At 39.2% G+C, this 20,625-nt stretch overlaps 2 protein-coding genes and 1 long non-coding RNA gene across 3 annotated transcripts in view; 2 read left to right on the top strand and 1 right to left on the bottom strand.

Moving 5' to 3' along the window:
• Positions 1-4,400, bottom strand: part of LOC140952300 (uncharacterized) — a 5,695-nt gene extending 1,295 nt beyond the window's left edge. The window contains exons 1-2 of the mRNA XM_073401725.1: positions 3,822-4,400; positions 3,393-3,446 (exon numbers count right to left, since the gene is read on the bottom strand). Of these exons, the coding sequence (XP_073257826.1) occupies positions 3,393-3,446; positions 3,822-4,400 (633 nt within the window). The remainder of the gene's footprint in view (positions 1-3,392; positions 3,447-3,821) is intronic.
• The window catches only part of LOC140951561 (uncharacterized), a 116,049-nt gene that overhangs the window by 85,599 nt on the left and 9,825 nt on the right, over positions 1-20,625 (top strand). The gene's annotated exons all lie outside the window — the stretch shown is intronic.
• Positions 17,019-18,049, top strand: LOC140952836 (uncharacterized). The gene is made up of 3 exons (XR_012167401.1): positions 17,019-17,033; positions 17,166-17,409; positions 17,976-18,049. It is a non-coding gene; the product is annotated as an uncharacterized lncRNA (long non-coding RNA).

Genomic DNA, 20,625 nt, shown 5'->3' with positions numbered 1-20,625 from the left:
TCGGTATCAGGGGCCCATGACTCTGTCAGTATAAATATACATAGCTTCTTTGTACCGGACCAAGGTACAGCTCGGTACAGTATATGTTCAGCACAGGAAAAAAGTGTAAGTTGAACAGAACCTTATACAACACACAGTAAATTCAGTTCGCGCGTATTACTGCTGAATTTGTTGTCCGTTTTACAAGATATCAATATCGCATGAAAGTAATGACATTTTCCATAGCTGCTTAGTATCTACTTTTAATATCTCCGTACAGTCTCAGAGTACAATGTTTAGAGTTGTACACAGTATGCATTTTAGATAGATAGATAGATAGATAGATAGATAGATAGATAGATAGATAGATAGATAGATAGATAGATAGGCAGACAGACAGACAGACAGACAGACAGACAGACAGATAGATAGATAGATAGATAGATAGATAGATAGATAGATAGATAGATAGATAAATAGATAGGTAGGTAGGTAGGTAGGTAGGTGGGTAGGAAAGAAACTTAGTTTATGGTACGATAAAAAGATCAGCATTGCTGGTGGGGTCGTGCATACAACAATTACAAGAAAAATAAGGAGTACTGAAAGCAAATGTATACTTAATCATCCTATCGTCAACTCGTGGGAACATTGTTTAGAAAATGATCAAATGGTTATCAACTCTGGTTTTCCCACGGTAAGTTGTAGGAAATGATAGAAATTCAGATTGTTTATCCATGTACAATATATTTAATATACTATCTTTGTTCTACCAACACAATACTTTTATTTTTGTTTATTGCATTTTATTAAATAACGGTTATTTAGGTACATATTTATAGAAAAACAACAAAACAAATAAGCAAACAAAACAAGCCAAAAACGGGAAAAAAAGAAAGAAAGAAAATAAAAAAAGAACGGTACAAAGCAGGACTTGAACCCCGGAACCTTCGGCTGTATGCGACTTTACTTTACCACTACACCACGAAGGCTGATTACGTCACTCTGGCGAAAACTCTTTAACTTAATGCACTATCCATGGAACTTCCGCCAGCAAATTCGTTCAGTGTGATCGAGCCGCGTTAACCGAGCTATTGACAATGAAAAAACAATGTCAACGCATTTCATGGCAACGAATGAACAAAATAACATGTGCTTGACAAAGCCGATACACCTCGTCAGCGAAGTGGGGGGCAAAACATATGTTTTCTTATCTCGATTTCTGCGGTTATTTTGAAGCTAATGGTCAAAATGACATCCATTTTCGGCCCATACAGGTTCTTAAGAATAGCATGGTATGACATTTTCTTACTTTCAGATCACTTTCCAGCAAGCTGGAATTTGTATATCCACCGTGATCTTTCGGAGTCAGAAGAGTAATTGCTCATTTTCTCGTCAAGTCTAACGCCTGGACGAGTCAAAGGCTCTTGAAATCCAATCCCCAAGTTAACCATCGTACTCATTTGAAAGACTCCTACGTGTCTTAAATTTGGTAAGACCTCTAACCGTGCTGTAGAAAATTTGCCATTAAGAAAACTCTGAGTCTGAGTAGCGAACGCCGAACGATGCACGCTCTCAGCGAAGAATTTGATCCCACCGAACTTCAAGAGCGCGTGCTTCTTCGGAAGCGATAGATCTTCGCACTCTCGAGTTCGAACCCGATTAATTACGATGTCCGTCTACTACGAGTGAGCGAGTGACTCATTTGCATATCTCTGTCCCAGTAATAACTCGTGGTACGCTCGCGCGTCCCCACGAGTTAAAAATTAAAAACTGCTAAAAGTTTTTTCTTGTATTACAGTATCACCAGGATAAAGCGTTTCATTTTCCCGGAAAATTTCACTTTCTCGTCAAAACAATCAGTGACTCAGACAGACTCGGATTAGTTTACTTGAATTTAGCGTTCAGTACAGCGAACGGGGTTATGTTCTCTGAAATTTATCTACAGTCTACGGCCCACATCATCACTGATCCACGATTTATTTTTTTATTTTATTTTCAAGTTCTTTTTAACCGATCCTTGATCCCTGATTTCTCGATCCTCGATCCTCGATCCTGATTTTCCAGTAAACCTTGAAGTTTTGCTCATTAAGATTATTCTTTTTTTTTTCGACCACTGAAGTGATCAGTTGTTCCAAAATAATCAACGCTTTCAAGCCATAGAATTCTTGGACCAACCCGTTCCGGAAAAGCTCGATATGGGATTTCCATCAACTATGGACATCAAGTGCTGCAAGTAGAGTGTGCGGTGAGTCAAGTTCAAAGCTAACCGTGACACGTTAGGGTGGATTTCCATTGATACGTTTTTGGCTCCGCACGTTAACGCACGTAAATTTTAATCACGTAAATCAAATAGAGGTAAGACATAAAGTATTGAGATTAAAAGTCAAGTTAAGCGAGTTTCTACTTTTACGCTTACATAATTGTACGTGCAGCCTTTCATACATTGCCTTTAGTTTATTTGCGAACGCAAATTTTACGCACGTGCGCACGTAAAAATTACGTGACAGTGGATACTTCATATCTCAAGTATTTATGAAGTGCAACGCGACTTCATATCGTAACAACTGCGAAAATCTATCAATTAAATAGATAAAACAAAGTGAATCTATTTAACCGTACATTTCCTGTAATTGCGACAATATTTTGAGAAACGTAACGCCTTAAAAAGCCACAAAATCCTGAGGATTTCCCCGCTATAATATTTTCTCATCCTGCTTGGGGATGTGCCTGCATGTCGTGTATAATTACACGAAAATCAAGGGCCTCCATTCGAGGAAAATTACGTCATTGCCAAACTTACATGCGTCATTTCAGTCATCGCCGAAATAAACTGCATTCTCATCACGAGACTCATTTCCATACAATGAAAGTCGTCACGATTCTTATCCCCAGTTTCCACGGTCCTCGCTAGGAACGTGGGGCCTACAAACTAGGTCCGACAAAAAAAAAAAAAAACGAGTGCATTTTAAGAGTCTCGCTTTTCAAAGCAAGCGAGACTAATAGGCGTTGCACGCACGACTGAACTTGACACGTTGTAAATGCTTTTTCAATTATTAAAATTTAAAAGTGAATCCCGATAGTTATAAGTAGGTGTAAACGAGGTTTCTTAGTGCCTGTTTACATGGAGGTGGGGGACCCCAGATAGGTGAGGTAACATGTGGCGGGTCACCCCACCTATCATGTAAACATGAACAAATTAAAATGAGAGATTATATGGACAGGCGGGTTACCCCACCTAAGCAGGTTACCTCAGCTACCCGGGATCCCCCACCTTCATGTAAACAGGCCCTTAGAAAACCCTCTATCTTACGGGTGCAGAATGTTCAGTATTGCGGTAGCTTGAAAAAAAAGTCACTGAATTCCCAAGAGAAGGATATAGAGTGTTTAAATTAATTCTTATTTTGATATATTACCTCAAAATCCTCGTCATTTTTGACCTCATCTTTAACCTCTCTTGGATCTACTCTCTGTCGCAAAAGAAACCATGTACATTTTTAGTGTAAAGACATTTATTTTGTTTATCGATTATTTCAATATTCTACCAAGATGGTATAATAGCTTCTAACGAACGTTATTCCCGTTTTTACGAGTTATTATTCCATAACTAAACCTTATTGTAAATACAAAGACAGACGGTAGGGCTTCCGTTGCCTAAATGACATTGTCTGAGTCATTGCGAACAACTCTTTTAACTTATTACAATAACTATTCTTTTGCAATATGCACAATGTCTTTCTCGGCTAGGATGCACTTCTAGTCTTGACGATATGTGCCTATTTTAATTTCTAAAACACAAGCAGTATTTTAAGGGCTAGGACAAGATTCGTGGTACTTTTAATTACCTTTGCACCTATCCGTGATGTTGTCTCTTCTGAGAAGGTTGAGGGTAGAGCTCCCTCTAGAGGTCCTTCGTCCATAATACAACTGACCTCACCAGGACTAATCCCTGAATTTACTTCCGCTGACAATTCTACATTTTCCTCCTCCGTATTTAATGATGAGGAAGATAAGCTTTCTTTCGGCGTTAAACGACCTTCTTCTCTCCCTAGAATCTCCTCTGCTTTTGGAGGAGATTGGGCAAAAATGTCATTAGCATATCCTTGTAATGACAACCTCTTTTCATGATTTTCAAGCGGTTGCTCATTCGTTTTTGCGCCTTCTGTTTTACGCATTAAGGATTCATGGACGTCTTTCCCGTCAGCACTACTCTCCTCAGAGACTGACAGAGAAGTAGGTTCGTCATCACTGGGTAATATTGTCTCATCGTTTGGTGGTATAAAGACGCCCAGGGCGCTTTTCTCCTCTGTACCCTTAACTGGATCGATTTCTTCGCTCTTATCCGGTAAATCATACAGATTTTTTGGAGCGTCTCTAAGATGCGTTTCGGCCTCAGGTTGCTGTTCGCTCGGTATATCAACCATAACGTTTTTTTCTGCCACTGAGCCGGAAGGTAGCTTGGAAACGCTGTCACTGACGAGAAAGAGACTCCATCATTTCATAATCATTTTGAGCTCGGTTTGATCGCTTCTTTGGTACTGAAACAAAATTAAAGGAGGAAAACTTAGTTTGCCATCCAAAGTACTTGATTATATTTTAATAAAATAAGTATTTATTTGAAAAACTAATAAGAAGAATTCATCTTATGGTTTGAAGAATTAGCTGGTGGATTTGAGCCAATAATAAACGGAAAATAATATATAGATTTAGCCAGGGCTAAAAGCGAAGCTCCAATTAATAAATTTATAATTTAAATTAAAAAATAAACTTTTAATCTACAAATCATTTAACTTAAGGGCACATTCATGTGACTTTTGAGGGAAAGGCTAAGTTATTTTAGAGTGAAACATCTTACATCGAATTGATAACCTTATATGTACACCCAAAAAATAACAAACATCTTCGATCACATTCAAGATCACAGTAGATTAGGCCTCGAAAACAAATTCTTGGAAAACAAATCACGCCGAATTTTTTTTTTCTCGCCAACAAATCTGGGGGTGTTTAAACCAACCTTTTATAATTTTTATACATCACATTTGAGGTGAAACAGTACTATTTATCACACAGACCTCGGACAGAATGCAGTATTTCACAATTTTTCAAGACAAATTGCACTGAGTCAATATTCAGGACGATCAATCGTAAAGCGAAACCGTTCAAAAATTTCCAAAATCACCCATATGGCTAGCCGGTTCTCGTTTCTATAGTGCGAACTGTCAGTGTGGTCGAGTGTTTGAATGAACTTTTTAAATAGCGTTACACTTCAACATAATAGCGAATTTAATTTTTTTTTTTTGGTTATTTAATGGTTTCAGTTATAATGATGTGTAATCTTATAAAGCGTTTGATACGCGCGACATTTTTTAGTACTCCTGCAAGCGATGTTCATGAACGATGAAAACAAACGGCACAGACAAGCGATTAAAATTGCAAGAGAGACTACTAACAATCAAAAAAAGAAATATAATTCGGTGAAACATTTACAGAGATAACAATTTTCGTTCATGAAGACAAGTATTAAAGTGTCTCTAAAAATCCTGAGTCTCGGCGTGAAGCTTTATAAGCCGGCTTCCCGGCTCGGGTGTTTACTGTTTTCCAAGGTGAACTCCTCGAAGCAAGAAAATCGCTCAAAGTTTTCTTTCTACAGCCAAATTTATAACTAAATATTCTTCGGAACGTTTTCTATCTGTGGTGAGCAAATATATCTGAAGACTTTTTAAAGTTCTGTAAGCTTATATCAAACCGTTCAAACCTGATACTAGGTCAGATCATTGACTCAAACTACGGCTACAAACGTGCATAAACTTGCCGCATAAACTGTCAGCGTGAATGTGCAAGACTTCATGAAATTAGATATAACAAAAACAAACATCAAATACAATAGTTACTCAGGCTTACCATTCGAGATTCAGTTCCTGAAAGCTATCAAGGAAGGCCACAGTTGCTTGAGACTTTTAAACCCTCTTAAGCATTAAGCAAGGTGAAAAACGAAAACGATGCCATCCGAAATCGAATTACCAAATTTTGACAAGCGACGCGTTCCTCAACCAAAAACCCAGTAAACAAACCAGCCATGAATAACAGAAGACTCTTGATAGCAGCTGTATTTCATTTTGTACATCCAGAAGAAAAAGACAATTAAAAACATCACAAGTTGACACAAAACTCTTCAGCTTCAGCTGTCAAAGTAAACAATTTTCAAGATGCTGCATAATTTTTTCGCATGAACTCACCTGTTAAATTTTGACCAATCAGAGTATAAAAATTGGACGTAGAGCGTGACCAACGCATGACCATGGTAAGATAAGGTCTTCCCCGCCTGTACTTTTAAAAAGACAGGCTGAATTTTCGCTTCCGAAGTCAGTTTGAAATCAAAATTCTAATAGTGCGGGGCCATAGTGACATAAACACAACATATTTGATATGAATCCTTGGAAAAAATAAACTTGAGCCTGCGATCATTTCAAACTGGTAATTTGTCAGCGGATAACTTCAAAAAATACTCGACCTCGATGGGTCGACACTTGAGCCCGCGCTACGGTCAGGTGATACTGGTCAGCGGATGCCCTGTTTTGACAGCTGTCAATTGATCACAACATTGATGTGAAATTAATTTTCTCTTGGGCTCCCAAACTAGCTAAAATGTGAGAGTAAACATTGGTTTTCCTGTGGTGCGGACGGACGGTCGGTCGGCGGTCGGTGTACGGTCACGTGATTACCAAATTTTCTGGGATGGGTAGATTTACTTAGCAATGGGGCTCCGCCTACGCGCGCGGGAAGCGCGCGCGTGGAGCTCCGCTATTATGAATAAAAAATAGGTTACAATATCACACAGAGACGACAAATACCTTTTCCAGGCTGAATAACTTGCTTCGATGGCAAGATGGGAGAAGGATTGGCTTTAGGTGTCGATGACACGACACCAGAGCTCGTTTTGTCTCGTATTCTTTTTATGGCATCCTTTATCTGGAGAAAACAAAAAAGCACAAAATACATCTTTTCTTGTTCTGTACAGTTGTCATGATCCAGTTATTCTTCTTACCCAAAAACTAGCACTGGGCGGCTTCCATCCAAAACGTGCAAAAGAGGAACGAATACAGCATTAGTGGCTTTTAAAGATTCCCAAGAGTCAGAGGTTTGAGTGCCCAAACGACCAAACAGTGCTGTCAAAACTACTGTGAAGAACTACCTGAAGAAGTCTATCATGCGGGAGTGGTTTTATACAGTGCTTTACAACAACTAAGTAATTCCTCAAGGGTTGATCAGTCGAGAGCTCGAGTCAATAAGAGAACAGACTTTCAGTGAAATCACTAGTCTGCGTCTCGTGGTTACACATGAGTTTTTGACGTCATTTCTAGTAGGTTGGAATGGAAAATTGCTGTCGATTAGCTAATTTCATGTCACCGAGGTGTAAAAATCAAATCACAATAAACGTCTAATACACTGTAACAAAGATTCAAATGAAAGCAATCGGACTGTATTCATGACGACGGATTTTTTTCTTTGGTGCTCCGTTACGAATTACCAAAATTTTAAAGTAGGCCGAAATATCCCTAAGTGGTACTTAAATTGCAGCTCATGGACTCTATAAAATCTTTACGACTTTTTACCTGTTTGTTAAGAAGACAATGAAATATAAAAATCATCAATCCTTGAAGTGAATCGAAGATGGCAAACATGTACTTGAATGCGACAGTTGATGAACTAAAGTTAAGAAGTCCGAATAACCAAGTGATACCAAGCAAGGGAAGCATGACCGTGGTGGCCTTGAGCCCAGCTTTGACTTTTTCGACTTGCGTCTTGTTTTGCACGTGTCGGGTTCCCATCATTTGTCGAATCACCAAAACAAACACTACGATGTTAATCTGTGGAGAGACAAGCTTGTCAGTCTATATTAAACTATAAAACGCAAAGCTTTTATTAGATCAATAGATCATAAAAACTGCCGTTTTAAACGCGTTTTCGTAAAGTGATGTTCCACAGAACAATAGGCCACTTCCGATTCCAAAACCCTCACTTTCAAAATGAGGCTAGGTGCACAACCTTTCTTGTGAAAATGAGTTTTATTTGCATGAGAATGAAAAGTGATGTCCATATCAAAGGCTGAGCACCTACCCTCGTTTTGAAACAGAGGCCCGGGGGAACTCGGAAATGGCCTATTGTAAATTGTTCCGCGCCATATTTTTCCTTTTGAACTTAGTCCGACGCTTAGTTTTAAGTAAGCGTCTACTTTTGATCCAGCATTGGAACCTAACTCGATTACGGAACGTTTTGGTTTGCAAATAAAGCCGTCTCCAGTCTCCTCGCTCTTGGAGGAAGCGGGGAGGGACGGTTGTATTTGCAGGCTACAAGTGGCTCTTCTCATAAATAGTTTGACGCATGGTCCTCGCCTAAGTTGTCTACGTACATGTATTAATAACAGTTGTTTTGCAGTTGTTATTATATCGTTTAGAATCTATCTTCTGTTGAAAATAAAAATTAACTTACTAAAATAACTATTACAGCAGGAGCAATAAATGCCCAGATCAGACCACTGGGGACATCAAGCCAACACGTCTCCGAGGTTCCGTACCCGTCAGCCTGAGTAGCCGCCAATGACATAACCACTATAAGAGCTGGGAAACCTACAGAGGTATAACAATAAAAATAAGCCAAAGTAAGACCATTTCCCCTAGTTATGTTAATCGTGGTCATTTTAGGTGAACAACATGGAACATTACTTGGAAACTCAGCATAAATCAAGGCCACCTGGAAGAGCGAATGGTGGAAAAAAATAGTTAAAGAATACGTCAACACTTTTGAGACCGGTAGTAAGTGTTCGTCTTAGAGAGATGTTGTACTGTCGCAATTTGTAATAATCATCGCACTTTGTAATACCTGTCGCGATTTGTAATAAATCCATCGCACTTTGTAATACCTGTCGCAATTTGTAATAAACCGTGTCGCACTTTGTAATAAAAAAGCTGTCGCAATTTGTAACAACTGTCCATCGCACTTTGTAATAACTTTTTGAGAGTAATTAAACTTACTTCGTCAACATTAATATAACGCCAAAATATGCATGGTACTTCATAAACAAAGATGGAGATGACGTCTGCTAGCACGTAACATCTCCACTCATTTAAACATTTAACTTTATTCACAGTCCTAAACATTTTTTTAGATTAATGTTGACTAGTTATCTGACTTACGAAATGTATTCTTGAACCTTGCTATTGTACTTGGTGGCTTGCATTCAATGGTTACCCGGCGGGTAACCATCCCTATATGGCCAATACGTGGATGTGCCTCTGGACAGAGCATTGCCAGAGTAGAGGATCTAGACAGAGCTAGACACACTAGACACAAACAAGCCATTCTTAAAAAGCATTTAATTTCCGCTAATCGTAACATCCATCCTACATCATTCGAATAAGGACACCAGGAGAGTTCAAGCTTTCCTTGTTAGATCTTATAACAGGTTGACACAACACGTGGTACACCGTTCTTGTCTAACGAGCAATCTTAAAGAAGTAATAGTGGCTTCCAACTCAATCAAACGAGGCCTGGAAAGATTCAAAATGTTTACTGCAAATAAAAAAAAAAAGTGACCAGTGGCAATCCTTCGAACCACAACAGAAACCTAACCACAAAATCCAATTAGTTGCTGGCCAATACCTTCGTATGTACCTGTTGATAAGCGCCCAGCCTCGAATAAATGTGTAAATACAAAGTTAAGTACCAGTCCTATTATGATCCTATTATGATCCCTCGATGGAAAGTACCTATCAATTGAATATGTATGAATCTAGCCGATGTACTGATCAGTTTTCAGCCATATATTATAACGGTAAGTAAATAAGGATCAATCACTTACTCGCAAAAGCTTCAATCAAATCCTCCAAGCCTTGATCCCGAAACCAACAGAACCAAGAGCTTACGAATTCGATATCTTGTCCTACAAAGCTGTCGAAGCTTCTTTCCGCCATCTTTTCAAGTGGACGGGGGAAGAGGAAGACCCTGGGAACCAGCAGAAAATAGGCTCCAGTCTACCAAACCTGACCTGAAAGTTGTCACACTTCTACTGCAAGAAGCAAAAGAATAACACCCCATTTTAAGGGAAAATAGATAATGAAAAATGTCCCCCTTAAACGGCAGATTGAAAGCGTAGAATGCCTATCTACAGTATATAATAAACCTAGTTAAATCGTCTTGCTCGGTACGTCGTTAAAAACTGGTTCTTAACAGCGACTTTGCTTTTTTGCTTTAAAAGCAAAAGAAACCTATCAAAGGAGCACAATAGCAAAAGCAATACCCCATCTAAGGACAGTGCATATCTAATACCAAACCTGCGGCACATAGCAGTATTACACTACGACTTCCATCAAGGTGTTCCACAAAACAGTGAACGTTTTGTTGTAGAGACTTCACACTGAAGAAATTAAAGAGAAACGTCCAACTTCGGGTTCCAACAGTATTCCAAGTGCTGAAATTTCGGAGAACGAAATCATATATCGCGAAGCCTTGCCAAAAAACAAAGCGGTTATAAACAGATCGAGTTATCAAGCTAATCTAACTCTGATGATAGTGCTATAGATTTCATCACCAGCATTATCGCTTCTACTTTCAGTGCGATAATTAAATTCCCCAGATTGCCGGAATCTCCTCTTTTCAAAGAGATCTTTACACTGCTAGTAATAAATACCGGGCGTTGCTCATGTTCCAAATTGACTGTGGTGCGTCAGTCAATATCGTTAGGAAACGCCCCGTCAGCGATTCTAAATTGTCACCGACATCCAAACGCCTGGCTATGTGGAACAAAACAGAAATCTAGAAGTGACGCTAATCATAACTCGAAATCCCATAAGTCGGATTGGAAAAAGCGTTCGGGAGAGTTTGAGGTTGTAGCAGTTAATTTGACGTCGCCTACAGTAGCACAGGCTGCCCAGCACAGGAAGATTATCAAGGTGAACGCGAAGAATTTCGTGCGAAACAATCGGATTCGCCGGAGGGAAGTGGAATTAAAGAAAGCAGTCTCGGTGCATTAGCGAGGGAATTCCAGCAGATTTCAGCTGTATTTAACCGCCCAGTTGGAACCTTTCCCGGCAAAGTTAACCTGGAGGTTGAGTAGCCTGTATAGCAGTCGTTTCCGCTACCTAACGGAACAAGCGGGGCAGGCAAGGAAGACGCGCGAGGCAGAAAGGAGCAAAATAGTAGGGGGGGGGGAGGGGCGGGGAAGGAAAGGAAATATCGGCCGCTGTGAAGAAGAAGAAAAAGACCTTTATGACACAGTTATAAAAAAGCTTACAAGCTTGTGGGGTCGTGTGTAAAAAATAAAAAGTCTTTCAACTATAGAAGAAAATAATTACAAATAATAATAATAATAATAAAATAGCTGACATCTTATATGTACACTATTTGGGCTGATTGCGGAACATTGTTGTTAGACGAAAGTGTCGCTGCTTGCTTTTCGCCAATCGTAGAAAAATACGAAATCATCAGATTAGATTTCTTCTAGTCGGTCAAGGCGAGAGTACTGTCGTCTCTTTGGAGGGGACCAATGCTCTCATGCGTTAAAGGTTTTATTGCTTTGTTAAGCAAATTCTAATAAGCGCCAGTTTTCTTGACTTCTGTAAATATTCTAGAGAAGTATGCGGCCTTGAATTGTCTCAGATCCGAGGTGAGCTCATTTCTAGCTCTCTTATACTCTTACTACAATTTTGGGCTTTTGGATGAAATGGTCTGTTTGAATAACTTATACCTTCGCCCCATTTTATATCTTATGTCATTAGTGATCCACGGCGCTGATGTGTCCCAAATTTTCACTTGCTTTAATGGGGCATGCTCATTACAGATACTGTCAATCAGGTGTTCGTCAAAAACCAATGAAACATGGAAAGGTGTCGTTTCAATGTCATATCTAAATTTATCCTCGTCCAATCGTTTGTAATCTCGCGTTGTGCTCAGACATTTTTCCTTTTCTTCCCCAATCCTACATTTCTGCTCGTTTTTGCCTTGCGCATGTATTTGCCCCTCTTCACGGGAAACGGAAATGACTGCTACGCAGGCTAGGAGGTTGAGCCTAACGCTGAACCGGTGATTATATCCCCATCGAAGGAAAAACTGAAGACGATTTGGACAAGACATTGAATGAGACCATCATCGTGCCTGAAGACTAGCCAACGCCCTTGGTTAATAACATTGTGGTGTCAACAAAGAGATCTGGTACATCGAGGATCTGTGTCTACCCCAAACATCTCAACAGATACCTTAAGAGAAAAAACAAGGTCCTCGATTAAATACAGCCGGAAGTTGCGCCCAGGTCAAGGCGTTCACCAAGGTTGTCCTCCCAACCGCTTTCTCGCACTGTGTTTTAAGCGAAGAGTCTAGTTTACTAACGATGTTTGGAACAACCTATGGCAAGTTCCGCTAGCTGAGATTGCATGCCCTTTCAAAAAAAGGTCAGTCATGGGGGGCCTGGAACGAGGTATGCTTAACCGCATAACCGATGACAACCTCGTGTATCGTGTGACACAGTAGAGCAGGCTTATGCAGACAACGATATAATTCTCGAAGCTCTCCTTCTTCGATGCAAAGAACGTGGCATAACTTTGAAAAAAAGGGGAATTAAGCTCAGGCTCAGTCACAAAAAGTAATAAGAGTTCATTGGGCATGTTCTCGGGGATCCTTACTGACAATGACCTAGAGCGGGACCCTGACAGGATTGAAGCCTAAGTCCCAAATTCTGGACGATGCTCAGCACCTTAAAAGTTTCGCCACATATCTTTCGAAGTTTATGCCCGAACTCTCAGACGGGATGAAGCCGTTATCAGCCTTTTTGAAATGATTTCTTTGCCGTCGCTGCACGACTACAACGTGAAACTTCCTAATTTTACGTTTTGTCGCAGACGGGAACAAAAGACAATAACTTTCTTTTTCCTGAACTTTGATACAGTCCTTTAGAATTCAACTCCAAAAAAGATATTGCCAGCACTTGGCGAATTGTACGAGATGGAATAAGCGCGAAAAAATTCGAGGCAGAGTGAATTCACTTTTTAAGTGACGTTCTCAAAGCCGTCGCCGTCGTCGTTGCTTCATTAGGGAACTTAAGATGGAGACGTTTTCGGAGCGACGGCGACCGGACTGGCAGAGAAAGCCTGGAACTAAGGCAGCCGTCGCTCCCCGTCAAAAATAGGACATTAAGATCGCAGTGAACCAAGAAGGACGGCGCCTTTAATTAGAAGAATACCGAAGAGGAAAATATGGCTTCACATAAAGAATTAAGAGAATAAATATTTGCTATGCAGACAACATGTATCGGATGAAGAGTTTCTCGTTTTGTGAGAAAATTATGAGTCCAAAAATCCCTATTTTCCTCGGGACAGTTACGATCCGTTCACGCTAAAAAACATGCGGGATGCAGCTGAGCCTCAAGGCAGAATTCCGTGTTGAAAAAAAAAAGATCTCCACAGGCTTGCCGAAGCCTTGCAAATTACAGGAACATTAAAATGCTACCAAGGAACCGTATTCTTAGTTTGGTATTGAAATAATTCCCGGGAAATACTTGCATGCAACAACAACAACAACGGCAACAACTTTATTTCAGTATTCCCACGCCGAGTTAGTACATGGTATTACCTACTATTCTATATAATTTTCAATGCGTTTCATTTATACGATATTCTAACGAAAAGAGCGAACTAAAAACACACAATTGAAATATCGGAGTTCATATTTTTTGTCTGGATGCTTTTATTTGGCTCGTGGGAAAATTTGGTCCCATGTCAAGCTCACTTACGGTTGGCTGTGTGCCAAGTTGGATCTTGACCCTGTGACATGAAAACATAGAAACATTCAAAGATGTAAGTTTAGATAACAGAGCTTGGAAATCGAACTTGAAATGTGCCTCAAAGAAAACAAGGACAATTTAAGAACGATAATCTGCAAAATGTTGGTTGCTAAACGCAACAAACCTGATTGAAATGAAAGTTAAATACTCACGTTTTCGCCACAACGCCAAACAGACCTGTTTCACGTCGCCGACGGGATCACGACGGCAAGGTGGTGAGCACGAGCATGCGCAATATCCAACAAATGATGATGTCACGTCCGGTTGAAGTTGCCGTCGCCCCGAAAACGTCTCTATCTTAAGTTCCCTATTTTCTCTAATGTGAAGTGGTTTAGAAAGGATTGGGTGCCGCCTTACTTCTACCCGGACAGCCTATTGCGGAAATGTACATCAGCAAGCAGTACGTGCAAATCGAGGACGCCCCTGACGCCTGCTTAGCAATTTTGTATGCCTTAGAGTGGTTTCAAGTGAACAGCAACCATAAGCCACGCGAGACGAGACTCAAGAAACCACTACCTGGACGAAACAAGGTAAGCTTTCGAAAAATCGCGAGGTATTTCGAAAAATTAATTGTTGAGGCTGCGAAAATCTGACAATATTGCAAAATCATAAATGTTGTCATTATATATGATCATATATTGCATTCAAGTGGCATTGCGTTACACTCTACTGAAATATAGTGGAAACTGAAATGCGGGTATTTGATTTAGCCTGTGAGCCTGATTTTTAACACTAAAAACGACGTTGAAGCACCAAATTAGGGGAAAACGCAATCATAAGTAGCTATAGGAGTGAAGTGAAAAATAAATAAGGATAATAAATGATTTTTCTCCCACGTAGCCAACATAAAAGCTAAGAGTACAAGCACTGCTTTCTCGCACTCTCTATTTCTCCTCTCCTTTTCCTTCTACAGTTTGTTTTTGGGGTTATTGGACTGGATGCTTAAAACTTACTCTTCGGGCTACTTTTCAGTCAAACTGCTACAATTTTCAAAGTTGTGGTGTTTGTTGTTTTCAATAGGTAGCTCGAACAGCGGCACAACATTGCATGAAGGGGATGGGGGAGTAAAAGCTTTATTTTCCCCCCTGGAAGTCAGTAAAGCGTCAGAAAACCCCTTTAAGACAAAGTGTCTCAACTAATTTTGTCGCCGATTGTAGATATAAGCAAGAGAGGATAACACTGGGTACCCTTTTTTTCTTTCTGGCTTCAGTCGACCCTGTACTTCTCATGTTTTTTTTTTTGTCAACTGATCCAGAGCAGCTACAGTGGAACAACCTCGATATAACAAATTGGGACTAGCAAACTTTGTTCACCATAACGAGGTTTAAATCGAGGTTCTTTCCTATTTGTTTTACTATTACTGGTGCGAAGAATATCGTTCGGTAGTAAATCCAACTAGCGGTCTATTATCAATGCTGCGTTCTGATTGGCTGAGTTACTACTAGTAGACCATGTCTTATAACCCACTAGTAGCGACTGCGCCGACTTTAAGAACTACAACAATGGCGGCTGAATCGCATTTTGCTTGCTAGAGTTGTTTTGTCTCGATATTTTTATCAACTAGTTGCATTTACTAAAAAAAATTATTCCTCTCTCCTCATGGCTTCTGAGTCAGAGACCATTCGGGCTCGAGGAATAATTAACTATACCGAGGAATTCGTTATATAGAGGTTATATCGAGGTTTCACTGTATTCTTTTATTTGAATCAATTTTGTGATCGTTTGGTACTGTGCTAAATTATCCGAGTAAGTTGACCCATTTCAATACTCAGTTACTCAGTCAAGCGACAAAAAGGAAATGACAGGGCATTTTTTTACTATTTTCCACTTAAAGTTAAGGCTAAAAAATGTCGTCTCATTTCTTTAGAAACCGTGTAACTTAACCTTTTAGTTAATAATAATATAAGAAAAATAATAAAAAATATTTATATAGCGCCTATACTTTTCAGTGCTAAGCGCTTTATGATTCACTCGGCCCGAGGTTATCTCTAGGTAAGCTTGTTCTATGAAATTAATATTAAAGGTTTCAAGGAGCCTTACATGTGAAAGGGGGCCAACATAGACTGGGATGAACTTCATTTAGAGAATTTGGCATGGCAACAAGCTATAATTGAGCGTTTCTTTTGTGGAAGCTCCTCTCGGCTGTATAAACTTTTACTCTAAATGACCTGAATATCTTGTCTTACGCATATTCAGGCTATTACCAGTTGGATGATACTACATTGAGCGTCAGTAGTTTTCAAGTGCCTACTTCTTGTTTCAGACTTAAAGGTATTAGAAAACTGTATTTCAATATAACTAGCCAGCCGTCAGTATAAAAATAAAGAAAATGTCTCAATCTATTCAATTCTGCCGTCCCAATAACGCAATGGCCCCTTGGGAAACGGGAACTAGAGTAAGAGAACCAGCTCACTCGTCAAGGGCGAGCGCACTTAATTTTCACCCTCACGTAAATCACAATGCTTCATTAATCTAATTGAATGCTATAATGGATGCCTTCTCAAATTAGTTACTGCATTTATTGAGTAGCGCTAAAGGCGGGGAGCTGAAAGAATAATGATAAGTTATAATTTCTAACGTTCCAAATACGTGACTAAATTAAGGTTTCAGGTGCCCTTTCAGCAAATCGATGACCAAATATATTTCTAAGTAGGTACAGTAAAATAACAAGGACCACGGAATTAAGAATAAAACAATATTAACGATATATTTTGTGCTTGCCTGTGTAGCGGACATTGACTCCTTCCTTTTAGCGTTAGGTTTACGAATACAGTCATCCGGCCACAAATATCTTTTATTTTGATGACAATTTTATCTGTCCCGTACAACTGAATCAATAGTACAAGTAGATAAGGTTTATGAACATTTTAACTTTTGAGATTAAAGACGCTTCTCAATGATTCTACTGCAAAGGGACTCGATGGTTGACAAAGTAATATTTTCATCATTTCATGAAGGTTAAATTGAATCAACTGATTCATATGAAGGAAGGATAGGGAATCAATATTGTTACAATTAACGTTTCCTTTTCTATTTACATGTACTATATCTTGAGGACGTTATAAATTGTGGAATGCTGCCTAAGTTTTTTGAACTTTTTGATAACTTTAGTAGATGTAGGGTCTTTCCTTCATACAGGTTAAAGAAGAAAAAAATGAAAAACGGCCAGTCCGTCTTCTTGAATACAAACTGTGATCATTCATCCTCCCATATATTGACCATTTAAGTAAGCACTCTTTTCACACTTGATATCTGCTGTAAGCCTCATAAGTAGTTGCTCACACCTGAGAGGCAATTACACTTTAAAAAGGACAATTCAACTAGTAATTTGGAATTTGCTTCCGCTTTGCTTTGTTAGAAAAGGCCTGTTTCACAAACAGAAACGGCATTATAGCTGGCAGCCAGCATGAAGGGTGTTACTCGAGGAATTATACTCGTTCTTCTCGCGGTTTTTGCTGTTATAAAAGCAGAAACATTGGCTGAGGAGAGTGTTGCACCTCATGAAAACACTCTCATTGGGAGCAATAATGCTGAAGTTGTAGCTGAAAATCCTGTAGAAGATGACAGGGAAGATAAAAGGATCCCCACGCAAGAGGACAAAGGTATAACCTTACGAACTTGACCATTTCAGGACAACGTTTTGGTAGATAATTTCTCACACTTGCAGGCAATTCACTTCTGCTTCAACCTGGTCTTCTAGTCACATTAATTCCCGGTGTCCTCTTAGTTACAAGAAGGTTTTTTTTTATAGTTTAGATTGAACATTCAAAGAAAAAGAATACTGCTTTCTGTAACGGAGAAATAACACATCGCAAACCTTTTTTGTCCAAATAGTCCAGACAATAAGCATGAATAACAACTGAGAAGCAAGTGACTTTTCCATCGAAAAAAACAACCAAAATGTCCACAAAGTTTTGGCGAGCGTCTTCGTGTCAGCTTTTAATTTTCCGAACAGAAAAAAGTCCTTTATTGGACTCGCTAATGTAGCCTCTGCATGGGCCTTATAAAATTAAACCGTGAGAACAAAAGTTCAATCACTCTTAAATAGTTCAGTACAAATTCAATAAATCTACTTGTTGAGGTGGTTTTTTTCCCGTATGATCAGTTCATTGACTAATCAATTATTCAGTTTGTTGAATTTTTGTTTTAATTACTTTCTATCATTCAGAAACTGACGAGGAAAATTGGGAAACACAACAAGATCAATTCAACGAAGAAGCAGCTGGCGAGGAAAATGCTGACGAGGAAAACAACTTACTCACAGGTATTAATTGTCGAGGCTGCGAAAATCTAAAAATTTTGTAAAATGATAAATGTTGTTATCATATATGGCATTCAACTGGCATCGCGTAACGCTCGACTAAAATACGCTGGAAACTGAAATGCAGGTATTTGAAAGAAAACGCCAGCATATAAAGTAGCTATAGGAGTGAATTGAAAAAATTGAAAAAAATAATAATTTAATTGAAAGATTTTTTTTCTCCAAGTTAGCAAAGATAAGAGGTATTTTCTCCTACTTTTCCTTTCGCAGTTGTATTTTCGGTCTTATATTGGATGCCTGAAACTTGTCCTTCGGGCTTCTTTTCAGTCAAATATAAATGGCTTATGATTTTCGGTTGGTAAGTTAAAGAGGCACCCTCCTTCATTTCAGGCTTCTCTTTTTCTCTTTTGTTCTTTGACAACTGATTTGTAGCAGTTATTTTTATTGTGAACGTTCGGTTAGCTAATTTTTTGAAAAAATATTTGAGTACTGTATTTATTCGAATAAGCACCCAACCTCGAATAAGTGCCCACCTCGAATAAGCGGCCATCCTAAAGGCAAAAAAGTTGATAAGCGCCCAGCCTCGAATAAGCCCTCACCCCACCCCCTCCCCCTCCTTACTAAACTCAAATAAGCGCCCAACCTCACCCCACCCACTTGAGTGGCAATGAGATTGAAATTGAAATTGAATAAGGACCGTAATAAGAGACTTTCCCGAAGACGGAGTTTTCTTCAGAGTATTTTACAGAAATCTTTCTTTGTTATTTCTTCGCGTTTTGTTATTAGCATTTACTCTTTTGTTGCAAAATAAATATACTACACTTGCTGAAATTGTGAAAATTTAATAGGCGCCCAGCATCGAATAAGCGCCCGCCTCAAATAAGCGCCCACTCTCAAAGTCCAAAAATTTAATAAGCGCCCAGGGCGGTTAATCGAATAAATACGGTAAGTTGACCCATTTCAACACTTAGTTACCCAGTCAAGCGACAAAAAGGAAATGACCCGGCACTTTTTCTTTTTCAATTTTTCACTAAAAAGTTCTCCAAGGTCATTTAGCCGAAAAAATGTAGTCTCATTTCTTTAGAAACCATCGTTAACCTTTCACTTTGTTACTCACTCGGCCCAACGTTATCTCTAAGTAACTGACCTATGAAATAAACGTTACAGGTTACATTATTTAGTCTTACGTGTGGGAGGCCAGCATAGACTGGAATAAACTTCCGTTTTGGGAAGCTGGCATAGCAACAAGCTATTTTGTCAATGAGCACTTCTTTTGTAGAAGCTCCTTCAGCTGTATACACTTGTAATAATATCTTAACTAACGCCTATTTAGGCTATTAGCAATCGGATGAGATTACGTTGAGCGTGAGCAGTTTTCAAGTGCCCACTTCTTGTTTCAGACGTAAAGGTACTAGAAAACTATATCTGAATATAACGCCTGAAACCTCATAAAACTAACGCTTTCAGTTTGGCCCTCTTGAGTTTAGATGTACAACATAAATGATCATCATTTTTAAATGAAAAAAGAGGCGAACACGTCAGTGCATGGAGATGTTGAAAAACTAATCACCGTAATCATAGATTATCATACTGTTCTATCATAACCCATGGATTGGGAAACCATTATTGAAAAACCAATTTAATAATCATTTTCCTTGAAATCATGCATGAAATGAAATCTCAGTTACTCGAGCAGGCAATATTAAAGATAATTAACCCTTCAAATGGCTGAACATGGTAACGGCCCAGCTAAACTTGGGCGCGACACAAATTCCTTCATTTACGAACATAGTGATAACAAAAACTGATTTAGCAGAGATTTAACGGCAAATCAGTCCGGGGTAAAAGAATGAGTCTTTTCCTGAGTCTTTTACACATGTTCGGTATGTTAAAGACAATTAGGTAACAAGAGTTATATTTATTAGACCTTTCCATTGGACCAGTTGGAGAAAATTCGTCAAAACGGGTCAAAAGAAAGCTAGCCTTAAAATTAGTAAAGATGCCAAGTTTAGACGTGATTTGTTGAAAACTAACGAATATTCAGCCCCACAAAGTCGCCGAATTTTAGAGACGTTTGTATGGTGGGGGACCAAGTTCGTACCAACCCACCCACGCCCCCCTCGACTCACCAAACAGAAGTCTGTAAAATTTAGTGACTTTGTGAAGTAATATATCTTCGCTCGCTTTCAAGGTATCACAGTTTCCCAATTTTAAGGCGCTCTTTCCAGATGTCTTTCCAGCGGTGTCAATGATTATTCGTCCTTTTATCCAAGTTTGAAAAACCCGTGTAAGGGTCTATTCAATATAAGACTCATGTAATGATAACGTACTCGCCATTTAACTGAGGTATTTGTGCGCATTTTGTTATTTTCACCTTACAGTAAGCTCAGTGCAACCCCATGGCCCGATGCGGAATTGCCCTTTATATAACCTCAAAATGTCCAGTCATTCCTTCAGTTTAATATCAACGGAGTAGTTGCTCAGTGGAGCCAAAAATAGAATGTGCTCAAGCTTAGCAGCGCAGTAGAATAACATAACGCTGAACGTAAGCAGTTTT

The sequence above is a fragment of the Porites lutea genome, chromosome 11, assembly GCF_958299795.1.
Source record: "Porites lutea chromosome 11, jaPorLute2.1, whole genome shotgun sequence".
Classification (NCBI taxonomy): Eukaryota; Metazoa; Cnidaria; class Anthozoa; order Scleractinia; family Poritidae; genus Porites; species Porites lutea.
The sequence above is the reverse complement of the archived record's forward strand: the minus strand, read 5'-3'. Positions and strand labels throughout refer to the sequence as shown.